This window comes from Ornithorhynchus anatinus, chromosome 3 (genome assembly GCF_004115215.2).
Source record: "Ornithorhynchus anatinus isolate Pmale09 chromosome 3, mOrnAna1.pri.v4, whole genome shotgun sequence".
Lineage (NCBI taxonomy): Eukaryota > Metazoa > Chordata > Mammalia > Monotremata > Ornithorhynchidae > Ornithorhynchus > Ornithorhynchus anatinus.
Genome location: NC_041730.1, coordinates 61,771,785 through 61,789,582, shown reverse-complemented (window position 1 = coordinate 61,789,582; position 17,798 = coordinate 61,771,785). Strand labels below are relative to the sequence as shown.

Genomic DNA, 17,798 nt, shown 5'->3' with positions numbered 1-17,798 from the left:
GAGAATGAAGGGTGCAAATCTAAGTGCCGAGGTGATGCAGAAGGGAGTGGGAGAGGGCTTAGTTAGGGAAGGCCTCTTGGAGATGTGATTTCAATAAGGTTTGGAACATGGGGAGAGTGATTGTCTGCCGGGTGTGAAGAGAGAGGGCATTCCAGGCCAGAGGCAGGACGTGGGTGAGGAGGTCAGTGGCGAGATAGGCGAGATCGAAATACAGTGAGTAGGCTGGCATTAGAGTGAAGTGTGCGGGCTGGGTTGTAGTAGGAAAGCGGACATGAACACCGACCTCAGAAAACAAGCGTGTACCTGGGTCTGACCCTGCTCTTCTGAAGCCAGCAGAGAAGGATCTGTTTATTGTCTGTCTAAACCTAAGCCATAGCTGTGACCTAGTGGATAGAGCATGAGCCTGGGAATCAGAAGGAGCTGGGTTCTGATCCGGACTCCATCACTTGTCTGCTTGGGCAAATCACTTTACTTCTCTGTGTCTGTCGCCTCATCTGTAAAAAGGAGATTGTGAGCTCCATGTGGGACAGCTGGTCAGCTTGTATCTACCCCATCGCTTAGTACAGTGCCTGGCATATAGTAAGCACTTAAATACCATAAAAAAAAATACAGCTCCTATAGGTAACAGGGTTCAAAAGCAAAGTACTAAAGATGAAAATTTTCTTCTGACACTGAAGAAAAGAAATAGTCCCTTTGGTGTGGGGGGCAAAGGGTTTGACAAAATGAGAGCACCCCAAAAGCACAGTATTTCAGAAAAACCATAAGGAGAGACAGCCTCTCAATTCAGTTTTCAAGAATCTGGAAATTCTCATGGTGGGACAGGAGAAACTAATAAATCTGGAAGAAAGAAAATTGATCTGGAATCTGAAGTTTTAATAACAAGTTCATATAAAATCGATCAGCACAGATCTCGCTGGCTCTTCTTGATCCCAGCTTAGTTCCAGGAATCAAGCTTTTCCCAAAGGTCCATCGGCATTAGAAGAAAAGATCGAATATGATATTTGACAGAGTTAGGGTTCTGGGCTGGTCCCTGAAATATCAAAGACCCTCAGACTTGAGAACAGTTTGTCTTTCATTTTCTTTGCTCTTAATAGTATTTAAGAATAAAGACAAAATGGAATGGGGGGGGGGGGGTGCACAGCAGCACAACGGGACTCCAGGGACTATTTTTGAAACCTCCCAGACTGTGCTTCAGTTTTGAATATGAAGCAAAGCACAGTCACGTCTCTCCCACAATCCTCAGGAAAGCAGAAGTGGATTCCATCTGGGAGTTTCTGTGAAATGAGGGGGCGCTCCCAATCCGGTTCCCAGGCAAGAGGTTGTCCTGCATCACAAAACTGAATTTTTTTTCTCTTTTTTTTCCTGGAAATCTGAGGGCATCTACATCCCTTCCGTAGGTGGAACCCACCCCCAACCTCCAAGCCAAGCGGACTGCCGAGACAGCAGGGATGTGATCTGGGAAAGGTCACAGAGACGTCAGCTCCGTGGGTTGTTCACCCAGAACCTTTCCCCCATCTCATATCATCGAAGGAAGCCACGTTTAAAGAAGAATCTCAATGGGAAGCTTCCGTTGTCAGGAAACGGTCACTCTGGAGCTCAAAACGATTTCACTTTCATAGTTTAAAAATATTTTTGAAGATGGTTCCACTGTGCCGATTAACTTCAGCGGGGAAAAAAACAACACTTCAGATAACATTCTTGTTTAAATACACTCTATTTTATTTTGTCGTAAAATAGTTTAACCTTTATGCTACAGACTTGTTTCAAAAAACAGAAGGTCTTGTCTTGCACCAAAAAATATATATATAACACTCTGTTTTATTATTTTTTTCTCCAAAGACCATTAAATACTAGATGGAAACAAGAACTAAATAATGAATATCAAGAAGAACCAATTTTTTTTTAAAAACTAGAGTTGCACATTTTAAACAGGAATTATAAGCAATGATTTGTCCTCACTGCGTCAAGTTCCAAGTTCAAACTCCAGCAACAGCAGATCTGTTAAAACCGTCAAGTGCATTAGGCCCTAGCCACACAATGGCTAGCTAGCATTTCACTTTCTTGGTGAGAGAAGCAGAAAGGATTTAAGGTCTCTCTCTCTCTTTGCTCTCCTTACAAAACAAAAACAAAAACACATTTCCTAACTATCCAGTGATTGTGTTTTTTTAAAGATCACTACCTTTTTTTAAAATTTGTTAAGAATATAAGAAATATGTAGTGTTTTAAATAAAATGGGGGAAAAAACCAACAGCATCATACTAAAATATGCAATTATTTTAAACAAAAACAGTGCACAATCTGAGGAAGTCTGGTTAGGGTGCAGTCATTTTTATATATACATGGAAGTCACATCATATACAGACTGAAAAAATGAAGATTGTGGAGGAAGGGTCTTCTGTTTCTACAGGAAGGGCTGAATTACTGACTCAGCTTTCATAAAAACCAGTCTTTAGAGGTGAAACAGTAAAAAGCAAGCAACTAACTAATCGCTCTGAGTTTCTCTACGATGCACATCTGGCAAGGGTGACGCTCAAGTTGCAAAATTAGCAAATGACTTATATTCACAACTGGTAACGGTGCTAAGGCTGTGGGACATTCCAGTTAGGTGACTGGATTCCATTCATTACAGACCTCCTAACTCCACACCAGAAACATGCCAACTCCCAAAAAGCAGCAAATACCTCTCGCCGGCCAGGATCACAAAATAGAGAGCTGGCGGTTTCCCGATTTCAATTTGTTTTCCTTCCCTAACAGGAACCATTCCCCTGCCTGCTATTACCATTGAACAGAGACGTGGTTTTAGGTGCAGCAACTTTTCGCCCTACTAATATTCTGTGCTTTCAAACACGAGGCTGTGGAGTGAATGTCTAAGCCAAATTATCAGGCCATGGTCCACCTCTACTCTGCCAACCGGTACCCCAGAAAGGTCCTCTAGAAGGCATGTTTCAGGTTCGCAGCTGCGTCCACCATAACCCCTGCGGGATACACTGGAGCCAGGGCACCAGGAGTCGCCCACCATCACACAAATGAGCACACATCGCTCCTGCCCGAAAAGCCCGTAAGAGTATGTCTCTATCCGAAATACCCTGCGGGGACGACAGGCTCTTGAACTGGAGAATTCCTGGATGATAAGCAGCCCCAGTGTGTTCCGCTTGCTTGGGTATTTATCCCGAGAGGAAAACAATCACTTCTGTTAACAGGCTATTTACTGGGAAACAGGAAAACAAAAAACAAAACCCAACACCTTGACTGGACAAAGAACAGTTGGGACTGACAGATTCAGATGGAATAACTTGCCTTCGGTTGTGCTGACCCAGTCCACGATTTTAAAATGGGATTTTCAATTTCCAAGGCTGAACCCGAGAGTAGACGTGAAAAGGAAGCAAATCTCCGTCACGTGAACGGTAAAATATGGCAAAGAAAATGCCTCAACAAAGTTAACTGATCAAATATAGAGATTTTCTGTAGTAGGTGAGGACTGGAGGAAGCCTAAAACCCTTTGTAAGAGGAAGCAGATGGGATCATGCAGCTGATTCTGGTTCTGCCATTTCAAAATGCCTCTTTATGACAACACGATGCCACAGACTTCTGAGGTGAAAGGCCAAATCTATTGTTACGGCAAAGCAGGTGACAACTTTAGAAACGAAAAAGCTTAAAAAAAAAAAAGGGGGTGGCCTTAAGAAGCGACATAACCCCACCTGGATGGAATCTATGAGAAAATACAAATTGGTAAAATACCCTGGGTAATGATTGATTTATTTTTCCCCCAAAACGCTGAATTTTGAACCTTGCTTTCTACTTTAGTGCATCTTGGCAAGAGTAAGGCTGTCCGCAGAAGAGGGGCAGCTGAATATCAGGACAGTTAATCCGGGTCGCCCTTCCAGGGTAGAATCTGCAGTCTCGAGACAGGACCTGAGGGGCTAGAGGAGTTACACCTTAAGTGGGGTTTCTTAAGTGCAGCTTCAACTGGAACCCTGATTCACTACAGTGCTTGCAGATGATCCCTTCTTTGAAGGAGCAGCCTAAGTGGGCTGCCTCTTGCCTCAAAGAGAGGGAGAGAGGGAGGTATATGTATTCGTGGCAAGGATGGGGCAGCATATCAGCAGAGCTGGTCTCAGTGGCAGCCCCCTAAGAGCTACTGGTGTGAACGGGTTTTGCAGGTGGCAGCACAGAGTAAGGGTCTGGACAGGCCTGGTGGTTCAGGGTGGGTATCAAAAAATCATTGTTCAGGCCAGACCTGGCATTGTTCAACTCGACTCTTCTCTAATCCTGCTCTCCCGTCCCCTACTTCCCCACTACCTAGCCCTTCCTCAACAGCATAACCTCTTTGAGCCTCAGGTGCCAGGCCGGGCTCTAGAATGCCGGCCCACGAAAACCTCTGACCAACAAGTCAGCTGGGTCCTCTGGGGATACGGCGGGCAGTGATCAGAGGACCATAAGATAAAGGCGGATATTTTAGACTACCTTTGTTTTTCCCCCTTCCAGAGTGTGTCAGACTAATATCCCAACTGAAAAGCACTTCAGCTGTCTTTGCATCCCTAGGCTCAGAGATGACACTGTTCGGCTGCACACGTTTAATCTTTGCAAGGGACTGGCGAGACCAATGTGCAACCAAGAGAGCCCCTTCCACGCGCAACTACAATCTAGAGGTCGGTTACCCTGAATTCCTCAAATTGGCCATTTTATCATCTCCGCCCGAGTTTAAATAATGCCAAAAAAACCTCGATATCATTGGTATTTTACTTTTTACGGTGTGCTTTTGGTCTTTACGGTGTTTTGTTTCCTAAAGAGGGAGGCATCGAATGTACTGGAATTGATGTCATGCCTGCTTTTGTGACTTTAGGGCTTGATGGCTGAGTACTTTGTCTCCCCTCCCTAGAGGGCATTTAGGAGCTTACACAGATTTCAGCTTTAAAACTAAGTCCCTAACTTTTCCCTCTGTCAGGTTGTTTATATGCACCTACCGACAGAGCTGCCAATTTCTAGATCGGTTAATTTTCCAGTTATTTGAAGACAGATGTGGGCACCCAACATATGCAACCCCGCCACCCCCCAACCAAACACACACAATTAACATGGAATCAGTGACTCAGAGCCCTCAAACTGCCCAGAAAGTGTCACCTTAGGGTAGAGGCTTGTTACAAAAAGCCCCTGCCCCAAGAGGAAGTTTTTCAGAAAGGCATGAGTTAAAGCAGCAGTTCGGAATGGAAGCCATAATAATACCATGGATATAAGCATTCGCTATTACAAGCATTAGAACGATGTCATTAATTCATGCCATGGTAAATCGCCAGCTCAAACAGTAGTTGTTAAAGGAGGCAGAGGACTTGATCAGGAAGAGAAAACAAAGACCAATGTTTTCTGCTTGAAAGAAAAAGCTGTTAAGTGCACATGTCGTTGCCTTACCAAATGAGTGCTGGTAACATAACCCAACCTGGTATGTGTGCAAATGCGAACGCTCTGGGGTAGGAGGGGAAGGAAAAGGGGGAATTCACACTGAGAACATTACTGCTGCCATTCATACAGAAAAATATCCACCTCCAAAGCCAAAATACAAATTCACTGGCAATTAAAGTGGTATTGTTTCACCAGGGGTGGGTCTGTACATTATTTCCTCAGATTAACAACCACAATATGGTTCTGTGGTTGTTTTATTAAAATCTACCATTATCTCACACCTTCCTAGTGAGGGAGAGAGAAAAAGGGTCCTACTTTGGGGGGAAAACAAGTCATTTTCTAAGTGACTTTAAAATAAAACCTCTACTTCTGAAAAGGGCAATTCTCCACAAATTTCAATTCCACAAATGCCAAGAAAGGGGCTTCTGAAGCTGAAGCTATGACGACGAACTTTTGTGCCACAAAGGAAAGGGGCGGGGGGGGGGGGGGGGAGAGGAAAAGCGGGGGGAAGAAGAGGGCTGAAGAAACACAGTGACGTTGTATTACAGTAGGTATTTGCGTCTGGTATCCTCGTCCAAGGTGAGATCGACTACTTCCGGTGGTGAAGACCAATTCTGCTGGGGTGTCACAGCTGTCCACGATTGCGTTTGTCGGGTGCTAATGTACGGCGAGCCTGAGCCATGCTTCCATGATGACACACTCTGAATCACCCCTCCCCTGGGATGTACACACCTGCACGTAGAGAAACAAAAACGATTAACCTTTCCAACGCGGAAAGCCAAATGCTGCTATTTACAGGGGCCAGACAATCACGAACTTACTGACAATCGTGAACTCTACTATTAGACTCTTCCACCCTCTATATGCTTGTCAGTCAACAGGTTTCCTAACTACCGGATAAGCCATGAACAGAACTTAATGGAGATCAGTCTAGGGGGTCAACCCAGGGTTCGGTCGGAGAGTTGGGAATTCAAGTCCCACCCTCCACGCTCACTCAGTTTGAAACTTCATCTCCCTGGGCCTGGACTCTTCCTCTGTAGACAGGGACGATGCTACTTGCCACTAGCACCTGGAAGTATTTTGACATCCTCCAGCCCACAGTTGCCGAAGCCTGGAAGGCAAACTGCTTCACCTCCCAAAAGTAAAAGATAATTGGTTTTTCAATCATTGGTCCATACAAAAGCAATCTTACCCAGACACCACAACCCAGTCTGGATTTTGGCGCCCCATTATCTCTCATGAATCTAAAAGGAACGCGATCGCTCCTTCAGCCTTCAAGAGCCGAAGAAGTTTAACGTGTGGTATTAGGGCCAGTGAGGTTCAGATGGCGGGTGGCATTACCAATCTGCAGTCTTACAGCCCTGCTTTTAGGTATGGTGGTGTGGGACAGTTGGCCATTTGGGTTTCAGCCCAGTCGAGTTCCCAAAAATCAATCCTTCCAACTCAAAGAGGAAGCAACCAAAGAGGTCATCAACACTCATTTTCCCACTGAACTACTGAGCCTGCGGCTCTGAACTAGCTCCAGTGAAATGGATTTTGGCAGTAACAAAGAATTCCAGAGGGAGTTTTCGCAGAGGTGTCACACTCCTGAGATGGAAGCAAACAGTGGGGTTTGGATCTACTATGCATTTCTATTATAATCTGATTCGGCAGTTTATTGGAGTGGTGGCCAGTGCATAGGGCTCAGCCTATAAATTGATCTACCCTGACAGGTAGATAGGACAGACCTATTCTACAGGCTTGACATACAGCTTGGAATAAACAGAGAAGAAGGGCACTGATCCAGGAATTCCTCCACTTTCAGAATTATTCTCTGGCTTGGATCTAGTTGAAGATGGCTGAGGCTGAGGGAGGAAAAGAAGGTTTGATCCCAGTATCAAGTCCTGCCTGACCTACAGAAGATGCTCATTTAAGTGGGCAGAGCCACAAATTCTTTCCCTCCCCACCCAGTGAGATCTCACTTCTCCAGATTTTGAAGCAAAAAACAAAAAAACCCAAACAAACAAGAGTTTCACAGGCAAGAGTTCCAAGCTCCACCCAGGAAATGGACCTGAAACTACAGCAGAGAGAAAAGGACAAGAAAGAAAAGGTAAGGTCCTGAAGCTTGATGATCCAGCCTTCTGTCAAATGGATTGGTTTTCATTAAGGGGCTGAGATCAGCCCAGGGCACAAAGTTGAGTGGATGGCGAAAGAGTTTGGGAGTAAAGGGGGCGGGGAATGTGGCAGGACACAAAGATGAGTGGAAGGTGAAAAGGTTTAGGGGTGAACGGGGGGGGGGGGGGTGAATGAGTGGAAGGTGAAAGAGTTTGCGGGTGTAAGGGGGGATGAGTTCAGGGGGAGGAAAGAGAGACACCATTATTTTGAATGAAAGGATAATTCTGGGATTAATTCCTTGAGAGAAGCTCAACATAGAAAGCCCAGCAGGTTAAAGTGTGAAAGGTCAAGGTAAAAGAAGGTCACTTCTTTTATTAGTTTTTATTTTTATTAATATATTATTATTGTGCTTGGAACAAAATCATAACAATAATAATAATGATAATACCTGTTAAGCACTCATTAGGTGCTGAGCACGTGATGGGATAGATATACGATAATTAGGCTGAACACAGTCCCTGTCCCACATGGGGATCACAGTCTAAGTAGGAGGGAGAACAGGCATTTAGTCACCATTTTACAGATGAGGAAACTGAGGAACAGAGAAGTTAAGTGACTGGCCAAAGGTCACGAAGCAGACACTTGGCAGAGCTGGAGTCCTCTGATTCCCAGGCCTGGCTCCTTACACTAGGACGTGCAGTTTCCCAAGGGCAGCATGGGAATATATCCTAAGCACTTAGTTCAGTTCTCTGCTCACAGTAAGCATTCAAATACCACTGATGATGATGATATATGTATATAAGTTTATATATCATTATAGCTGCTGATAAATTAGTTTCTAAATTCACTGATCTTCTCGTGCCTTGAAAAGTTAACTATCATTTCTCTCCTCTCCCCTTCTCTCAACCCAGTTAATTCAAATGCTATAAATTATTTACTTATATTAACATCTGTCTCCCGCTCTAGACTGTGAGCTCACTGTGGGCACAGAACGTGTCAACCAACTCGTACTGTACTCTCCCAAGTGCCCGGTACGGTGCTCTGCACACAGTAAGTATTCAATATCACTAATGAGGATGGTGATCAGTGGGAAATCCTTTAAGCTCTATTATTCCAAAGGGAAGTACTTTGGAGTCAGTCTAAAGAGACAGTAGCATTTCCAATACAGACATACAGTTAATACATTTAATATGGAGAAGCAGCGTGGCTTAGTGGATACAGCACAGGCCTGGGAGGCAGGTGGTCGTGGGTTCTAATCCCAGCTCCAACACGTCTGCTGTGTGACCTTGGGCAAGTCACTGTACTTCTCTGGGCCTCAGTGACTTCATCTGTAAAATGGTGATTAAGAGTGTGAGCCCTATGTGGGACAGGGACTGTGTCCAACCTGACTACCTTGTATCTACCCCAGCATTTAGAACAATACTTGGCACATAATAAGCACTTAATAAATACCATAATTATTATTACATGAAGGATTTTTTGAAAACTCTAGAGACTATCCTGCAGTACATCTACAATGGCCAGCGTCTTGAATAATGAGAAGCAGCATCCCTACTGGAAAGAGTATAGACCTGGGAGGCCGAGGGCCTGGGTTTTAATTCTGAATCTTCCGCTTGCTTATAGTACGTCTTTGGATGAGTCACTTAACTTCTCCACGCCTCAGTATCCTCATCTGTAAAAATGGAATTTCAGTACTTGTTCTCCCTCTTACTTAAACTGTGAGCCTTATGTAGGACAGGGATCGTGTTCAGTTTGCATACCTTTATATCTATCCCAGGGCTTAGTACTGTGCTTGGCACCTAGTAAGTGTTTAATTACAATAGCTTCCTTAGAATACTGTAAGAGGATCACTGGCTAATAAAGGCATTTTCCAACTTTGAGAAAAATACTTTGAAAATATGCCCCAAATAAATATAAATTATAGAAATATACATTATGTTCTAGATTCAGAGTGATGATTTAAAGGTATGGCAAGGGGAATCTAAGAAGGTAGTGGCAGCATGGAAACACAATCCTAAGGTAAACCTAAAGCCTCACTTTAGCCTTCCTCTTCCAATAAGCCGCTATCAGAGCAGTTGGCAAGTTGGGGAATGTGTGGGTTTGACTTTCACCTCCTTTCTGTGAAATGGCCAAAAGCCAGATGGATGGAGAAATAGAAGCAGCAAGTGGCCTGAAGAACTCAGAGTTGTCTCCAATCAGAAACAAGATGACATCAAATCCTAACTCAAAGGGTGAAAAGACAAACACTGGAGAAGGCTTGGGAAACAAACAAGCTTGGGTGGTCAGCCTCATGACATGGCTAATTTATTTTTAGGAAGAAGGCCACCAACATCAGTAGTTTATGCGGCACTCTTATTGACCATGCATATTTTCTAGTTTTCTTCCAGGGAGCCTGAGTAATTTCAAAAAACTCAGAAGCCTTGATTTCTAGGTCTTGGGTGTTTCTTATCTGCCTCATCAGTCTTTTAAAATGTTTAACATGTTTAAAATTTCCTATTTTGTCTCTGACGAGCCTTGGAATCAGCGTGGCCTAATGGGTAGAGCCCAGGCCTACAAGTCAGGAGGACCTGAGTTCTAATCCCCTCTCTGCCCCCTGTCTGCTGTATGACCCTGAGCAAGTCACTTCACTTCTCTGGGTCTCAGTTACCTCATCTGTAAAATGGGGATTAAGACTGTGAGCCCCATGTGGAACATGGACTGTATCCAACCTGATTACCTTGTATCTATCCCAGCGCTTAGCACAGTTAGCGCTCAACACTAGCAAAAAAAAAAAATAAATCGTATTTACTGAGCATGCACAGAGCACTGTACTAAGCACTTGGGAGAATACAACACAATTAGCAGACACATTTCCTGCTCATAACGAGTTTACAATCCAGAGGGAAGCCATTAACTTAAAAACCTAAGTAGCATTTCTTTCCATTAACGTCCTGAGAATCACTGACATTACTAAAAATTGTGTCAAAAAGAGATGTTGAGGGTTTTTGAGGGTTATGTGTTATGGGTTTTTTTTTAAGAGAAGGTGAAATGGAAAGGGGCAGGGTGGGAGAATAGGCTTCTAGAGCAACAGGACCAACTGAAGGGGAACCAGAACATATTTACTTTGGAACAACTCTAACATAACGCCGGAATACAAAACTGAACTCAGCCTCGGTTTAGTCTTGGCCACAAACCCAAGATCAACTCTGTTGCTGCAGTGTTGGGGGTGGGGAGAATAGGCACAAGAGCAAATAATATGTTGGGGGGGCAGGGGGAGGGGTGAAATTCATTTTATGCAAAATGGCACAACAAGGTAGGTGTCCAAAGTGACACCCAAAGGCAGGGCCATTACAGTGACAGCAACACTGCCTTCATCAAAACTGCTAATGATACAATAATGATACAGCTTGACCAACCTAGAGGTAGCTTCCCATCCAGGGAGACCTACCTCTCAGAAGAACCCCCAGGTGGAGAGGATGATGCCGCAAAAAAGACCAAGTCTAGCACGTCAACACAAAGCAGGCATCAGCTAAAGGTGCATTCAACTAGTTCAGAGAGCATGCTTTCTATACCATGGCTCTAGGAAGCGTGAAAGCTAAAGTGAAAACATCCAGTGCAAAATCTCACAGAGAAAGGCTTCACATGCATGAAGAGAAAATCACTAGTTTAAATAAATCATGACCAGACGATTTCAGGGAAAATGCCAAAATATTTCTATTAAGGAAAAATGGCACTTGAACTACCTGAGTGACCACACACCAAAAAATTCCCTCGAGGTCAAATTTCTGAGTTTAGCACTCCTTACGAATCCAATACAATTGTGGATATGAAGAAGAGAAAAATACATTGAGAAAGGGGCAAATAAATCCAAACAGCTAACTATGCATGCAAATCAAATCAGAGCAAAAAGATGTGGCTCAAAACCTAAAACCTTTATTCCACGTGATAACCCTGACAGAAGCCCCCATCAATACTTCATAACTGCAACCCTAGACCTGCAAAAGAAACAAATTCCAAATGAGAAAAATGCAACCTTAAGAGGTGCAACTTGGAAGCACTAAGAAGGAAAGCCTCCCCATTTGCTTCTCAGGCTCACAATCTGAATGCTTAAGCTAAATGAGAAGCCACTGAGAAAAGCGCTAAGACCACCTACCGAACAGGAGAATGAAGACTTGACTCTTTCTCAAGTTCAAATGTGCACGTGCCTAAGTGCACTCCAATAATGGAATATTAAAAATATAAACAAGGTTTTTACTTCATGGACACCATTATATTTGCTTCCAAAGTTAATAGCATCGACCTGAAGAAAGCCTCCAGGAATCCAAACAGGAAAGAATCTCTGTTTTTACGCTTCTGTGCTTCACAATTGTCATTTGGTTCATGAAGAACATTTTTGAAGGGCTCAGGATTGTACTCGTATTGTTACACTGCATCTTCTGAAAGCCAGTGTTCAAGGTTTAGAAACTGAGACCCCAGATCTCTGCCTGGTGGATTTACAAACTAGCTGAGAGGGATAAATGAAGATAGTAGATTGCTAGGACCAGTGAAAAGCACTGGAGTTTACGGTTTTGGTTTTATTACTTAAGAAATGTGCTTTCAGTTTCTTCATTCTCCCTCAACTTTCATGTTAAACTATAGGAAGGATAGTTCCAATTAAGCCTTCTTGAAAGGAGGAAGCCTGAAAAAGTGATTTCATGGAAGAGAAAAAATAGGGTCATCCTCAGGGGTGGGAAGAAGCCACAGAAAAATAGCACTGAAATAAAGTTCAGACATGGTCACATTGTGCAACTGGCCAAGGGAAAAAGGAGGACATGGAGATTAGTGAAGTAACAAACATGGTAGCTGAGTGTGGGCATGTGTTGGGGGGGGGAGGGCGGGGGGTGGAGAGAGAAGAGATGTTAAAGTCCTAGAATCAAAATCTGAAGATTAAGACAATAATTTAAGGTGACTGCTATGCCTACAGCATTGTAAACTGACTGTGGATTGACACTGTGGATCGTGGAGGAAAGGCGAGAAGCAGGGAGGCCAATATGATGGGTGCTGCAGTAATCCAGAAAATACAATATTTCTAGAGAAAGAATGGTCATGGGCTCCTATATACAGTCCTGAAGTTTCAATAGTCTTTACAGGTTGCATGGCCTAGTGGATAGAGCATGGGCCTGAGAGTCAGAGGGACTTGGTTTCTAATTCTGGTTCCACTACCTGCCTGCTGTGTGATCTTGGGCAAGGCAGTGATCTTCTTTGCGCCTCAGTTATCTCATCTGTAAAACTGGGGGTTAATACTAAGAGCCATGCAGGACATTGATTAACTTGTATCTTCCTCAGCACTTAGTACAGTGCCTGGCAGATAGTAAGCACTCAACAAATACCACTAAAAAAAGATTCACAGGATTTGAGACAATGTAGATAACAGGAAGGAAGGATAATGGTGAGTAGAGAAACAGATGGGTAAGTAGTCCCAGAATGGGTCAATGGAAAGAACCCAGGCTTGGGAGTCAGAGGCCATGGGTTCTAATCCTGGCTCCGCCACTTGTCTGCTGTGTGACTTTGGGCAAGTCACTTCACTTCTCATGCCTCAGTGACCTCATCTGTAAAACGGGGATGAAGACTATGAGCCCCGCATGGGACAACCTAATTAGCTTGTGTCTACCCCAGCGCTTAGAACAGTGCTTGGTACATAGTAAGCATTTAACAAATACCATCATTATTATTAGTATTAGTAGTCAAATAATATCCAAGAATGTTTGCCTCCAAGACACAAAGTCTGAGACAGTAAAAAGTTACATGAGGAAAGAAAAAAGAGAGTACAATCATCTACTTTGAGCTACCAAGAGAAAACCACTTGAGAACAGCTGGAGAGATGAGAGGAATGGACCATCGAACAGATTCAGATGAAGATGAGACACTGGAAAGACAAAGCAGAAGGTTGAAAAAGACAGAGAGGGATGTGGAGTGGGTCAACAACCCTGTCGAGAGATGAGCCTACAACAGCAGAAAAGAAGGCAGACGGCAAAGGTATCTGAGGGAATACCAATGAGAGCAATCAATGAGGAAGGTATGGTAGTACATATAGGCTGAAGTGAGGAGGCTGGGAAAGAAAAAACTTTAAGAAGAGTGGAGAGAGAAAACGATTCATGAGAACAAAAGTAAAAGTTAGGAACAGGGAGAGAAGAGAAAGTTGTGTAGGCAAGAAACAACAGTGAGTAAACAAGAAAGTTGTTAAGTTGAAGTTCTTGAGAAGGTGGTTGGGGTCTGAAGGATTCAGATTTGTCATTAGCAAGATTACATTTTTCAATTTATTCTGTTGCATTCCCCATTCTTAAATTACATTTGGTAGCAGGCCAAATCTCACTACAATCAGGTATCATCATAAGCCGACAGCAAAAGTCATCTTCTCAAAGAGGTGATCTACAGAATGCTTTCACCCTGCACCAACGCATCCCAGCTTACTTTTGGTAGGAACAGTGAGATTTAGCTGGGTGATTTTTGTTGCAGGCAGGGATTGTCGCTGCTTATTGTTGTATTGTGCCTTCCCAAGTGCTTAGTACAGTGCTCTGTACACAGTAAGTGCTTAATAAATACAACTGAATAAATGAATGATTTCCATTGTGATTGTTACTCTTTCAGTTTAGGCTAAGGCAAGGTGCAATGAAATCCAGGCATTGTGATGCTTTTCCAATTTCTGGCAAGATTTTCAGAGTTCTCTGAGAGAATCAAGTTTTTACGTCTGCCGCTTCGAGGATGAAAATTCCTCTAGAGAAACCATTGCTGGGAATGGGTCTGTTACATTGTGTTGTACTCTCCCAAGCACTTAGTACAACGCTTTGCACACAGTAAGTGCTCAATAAGACTAATTCATTATAATAAATGCTTTTTAGGAATGTTACCTAAATGAAGAGGCTCAAAAGATATCTAACCTGCTTGTTTTCATTTCATTACGATGATTTCTCACTGGAAGGCTATATGTTTGTTCGACTACCTGTGTACAGTGTTAATTAGAAACTCATAGCCTTGTCTGTAGACATGTTTTTTTTTTTTTTGGAAGTTCAAAATCATTAAGGTTCAGTAAAGACTTACTGCCTGACTTCCAAATACTAAAGTTCGAGTCCCTGGTCACTTGAAGCACACCTTCATCTGTTAACTTCTAATACTGTCTCGGCCCAAGAGGAAGGAAGAAAAACATTTAGGCAGACAGCAAAAAGTAAGGCTAGAACACTTCCCCCTACCAAAAAACCAACAAAATATAAACCTGAAGGTACAAAGAGGCAACTGATAAACAAAGGTAAATTTGTAGGCCTGTAGGGCTTTCAGCTCCTTCCTATGAGGACCTATTTGCTGACTGTTCAAAACAAGAGACAACTTACGCTCCCTTCCTGAACACAAAAATCATGGGTATTTCCAGATCTCCACAAGTAGATCAGACAGCATTCACTATTCATCTCATGCAGTGTGTCATTCTCATGCAGTGTGTCATTTATCAGTTTCCTCTGAGTTTAGTTGACTATTTCTGGCACTTTCAAAATGCAAGACAGGAGCTTCATTTCTCTACCTTGCATGTTCCTGAACTCCAATGATTTCCACTTCACTATCTGAAGAGGCAATGTTGATCTCTTCGTTGAGCTGTGCATTGCCAGAGGTGGTTTTGTCACTTACTAGGTACCCAGGATCCAAATGACCTGTGAGAGAGAATAAAGAACAAATATCACACCCTGTGGTTTGAATTTTTTTCCACTAGCAATCACTTTTCACAAACAATCCACCGCAAAAGAACTTGGTAAACCAGAATGTCTTATCTAATTTCAATCCATCACAAAGAACCACAGAATAAGAAAAGGCTCCCAGGGTTGAGTGCCCTATTTGCCAACTTTCAATCCTCACTGTGTTACCTATAACTTACACATCGCGGTTTCCTGTAATGCAGGGTTGCTTTCTTGCTGGACCCTGTGTCAAGGAAAATCACGTTGTGGCATTCGTGACCCTGTGCACAAGCATGCATCCAGTATAGAGTTGTGATGTCAGAATATTCCTCAATTCCCTGGCGGAACTATAGACAAAACCCATTAGGGACACACATGGTAATGACGGAACTGTCTGCACACTGACACTTTATCCAAAGAGGTTGAACATGAATCCAGAGGTAAGATTTACTACTGGCTGGAGAGCAATGGATATTTTATTGGCTCAACTCTTATAGAACTTCAGTAGCAGAATAAGCCAGGGCCTTGTAAAGTACCGAGGTAAAAAAAATCAGAACATTGAGAGTGGCTACTGCCATGACACACAGACCAGTTGGTTATCACAAATTTTCTGAAAGAGCAGTAATGTCAACAATTTAGAATTACACTGAAGGGAAAAAGATGATTCTTTCCTTATGATCCTTAAATAGATGCAGTATCCCAGGTAACGACCTGTCCTAAGATACCTCAAAATAGAGGGTATTTTGTGTTTTATGGACATCAGGAAGAGCATCAGCTAGGCAGGTGGAGACCAAGTCAACAATAGCATTTCTATTTGCTCATTAGGTTCCAACACTTGTATTCAATTTTTATTTTCTGGTTTGACATCCACAAATAACATCAAATGTAACCAATGTAACAAACCAGAAATGACCCTGAAATGGTCACAACTACAGTCAAATGCAAGCATTTGCCCCAGCTCCAAAGTAGATGTTGGTACCCAGAACCAAGATGAATTTTCACCAACCTGCAATAGGAAAAGGCATAAACATTTTTTTTAAGTGATCACTAACTGCAATTCCTGACTGGCATAACATTACAATGTGAAAGGCCAGATTTTTCTCTTCAGGATATTCTGCAAATCTCTTCAAAAAATGACAAACTTGAGGCTCTTTGGCAGATACAGCATAACCACGTCTCCTGAGAATCAGGAATCCCAGCCCAGTGACCATCAATAATAACGTGGCTTGTGGTAGGCCACAACCTCGTGGTAGCTCAATTTCTTTCACTGTAAAACAGGTCTCCGCCACCTGCCTCCTCATTACATCATGGGGATGATGTTGGTTAGATATATGTTAGACATACTAGTCAAACTGTGTCTCTTTCAACTTCTAAATCACTCAGAAACCATCCCTAGAGGTTACAGAACTAACTGCACCTCCATGCACTTGCGAGCTCACCAACAAATCTCTATTTTGGGATACACATTGCTGTGTGACCTAGGAAGATATTTATTTTTAATTTAGGGTAAGCTGTCTTTTATAATAATAATGATGGTATTTGTCAAGCGCTTCCCCTCAAGACTGGGAACTTGTAAGGAATGAACTCAACTTTAAAAATATACACAACATCCAAGTTGGGGGCACATGCATCCCTCTTATTTGTTCAAATCAGGCATCAATGATGCTAGTAATGCTGTTAAGACTAATGACTAAAAGACTCCAAGTCCACTGTGAAAAAGGTCCTCATCCAAAACAAGGTGTGAAAGCTAGAAGTTATTGTCTGCCCAAATGGAAAAGCTGGCTCTCAAAACCAAAAAGCAACCCAGATAAAATAGTACCACTACTGAAAAATCAGCCTTATTGCTTCAGTTTTACTCATCTTTTTATTACTAAAGAGGCCTTCGGAAAGTTCCCCGCATCCCCAACAGCAGGCAAGAAGCTGAGCCCATCACCCTAACCTGAGCCCAGAAAAAAAAAGCATATTTAAAGTAAGTATGGGCCTTGGTCAACCATTTTTTCCTGCATCCCTGCGTTCAGAAAAGTAACTGGAGTGGGACAACAGAGGAGGGGGATGTGGGCTCTGAACTTAGTACATCTTTGCCAGCACTGGGGACAGGGAACATGTCTACCAGCTCTTATATATTGTACTCTCCGGAGCGTTCAGTACAGTGCTTCGCCCAATGTAAGCGCTCAATAAATACCAATGATTAACTGATTGCAGGCCCAAGCATGTGTGTGAAATTACTAATAGGGATTCTCCTTTGGCAACTGAGCCCAGATTATTTTTTTAAAAAAATTCTAGGTAATAGGATTTAGCAGATGCTCTCTAAAATGCATTGTAGTTTTTCTAAGCAACCACTCATTCAAAAACTATAATGAACCCACCCTTGGCAATAAGAGAAGCTGGTCTCCATGTGCTTTTTAATGTCATAAAATAGCGTGTCCAGGATTATAAAGAGTCTTTCTCAAAAATGAAAAAAGTTCCAGGATAAAAAAATAAAAATAAATGGTGGTATTTGTTAAGCACTTACTATGTGCAAAGCACTGTTCTAAGTGCTGGGGGATACAAGGTGAACAGGTAGTCCCACGTGGGGCTCACTTTTAATCCACATTTTCCAGATGAGGTAACTGAGGCACGGAGAAGTTAAGT

The 17,798-nt window shown here is 42.9% G+C and overlaps 1 protein-coding gene across 2 annotated transcripts in view; it reads right to left on the bottom strand.

The window, feature by feature from the left end:
• Window positions 1–1,695: 1,695 nt before the first annotated feature.
• Window positions 1,696–17,798, bottom strand: part of C3H18orf25 (chromosome 3 C18orf25 homolog) — a 99,176-nt gene continuing 83,073 nt past the window's right edge. For both annotated transcript variants that reach the window (XM_029059204.2, XM_029059206.2), the window contains 2 exons: window positions 15,020–15,146; window positions 1,696–6,129 (listed from right to left, as the gene is read on the bottom strand). In XM_029059204.2, coding sequence (XP_028915037.1) covers window positions 5,940–6,129; window positions 15,020–15,146 — 317 coding nt within the window. In that variant the 3' untranslated portion in view covers window positions 1,696–5,939. The remainder of the gene's footprint in view (window positions 6,130–15,019; window positions 15,147–17,798) is intronic.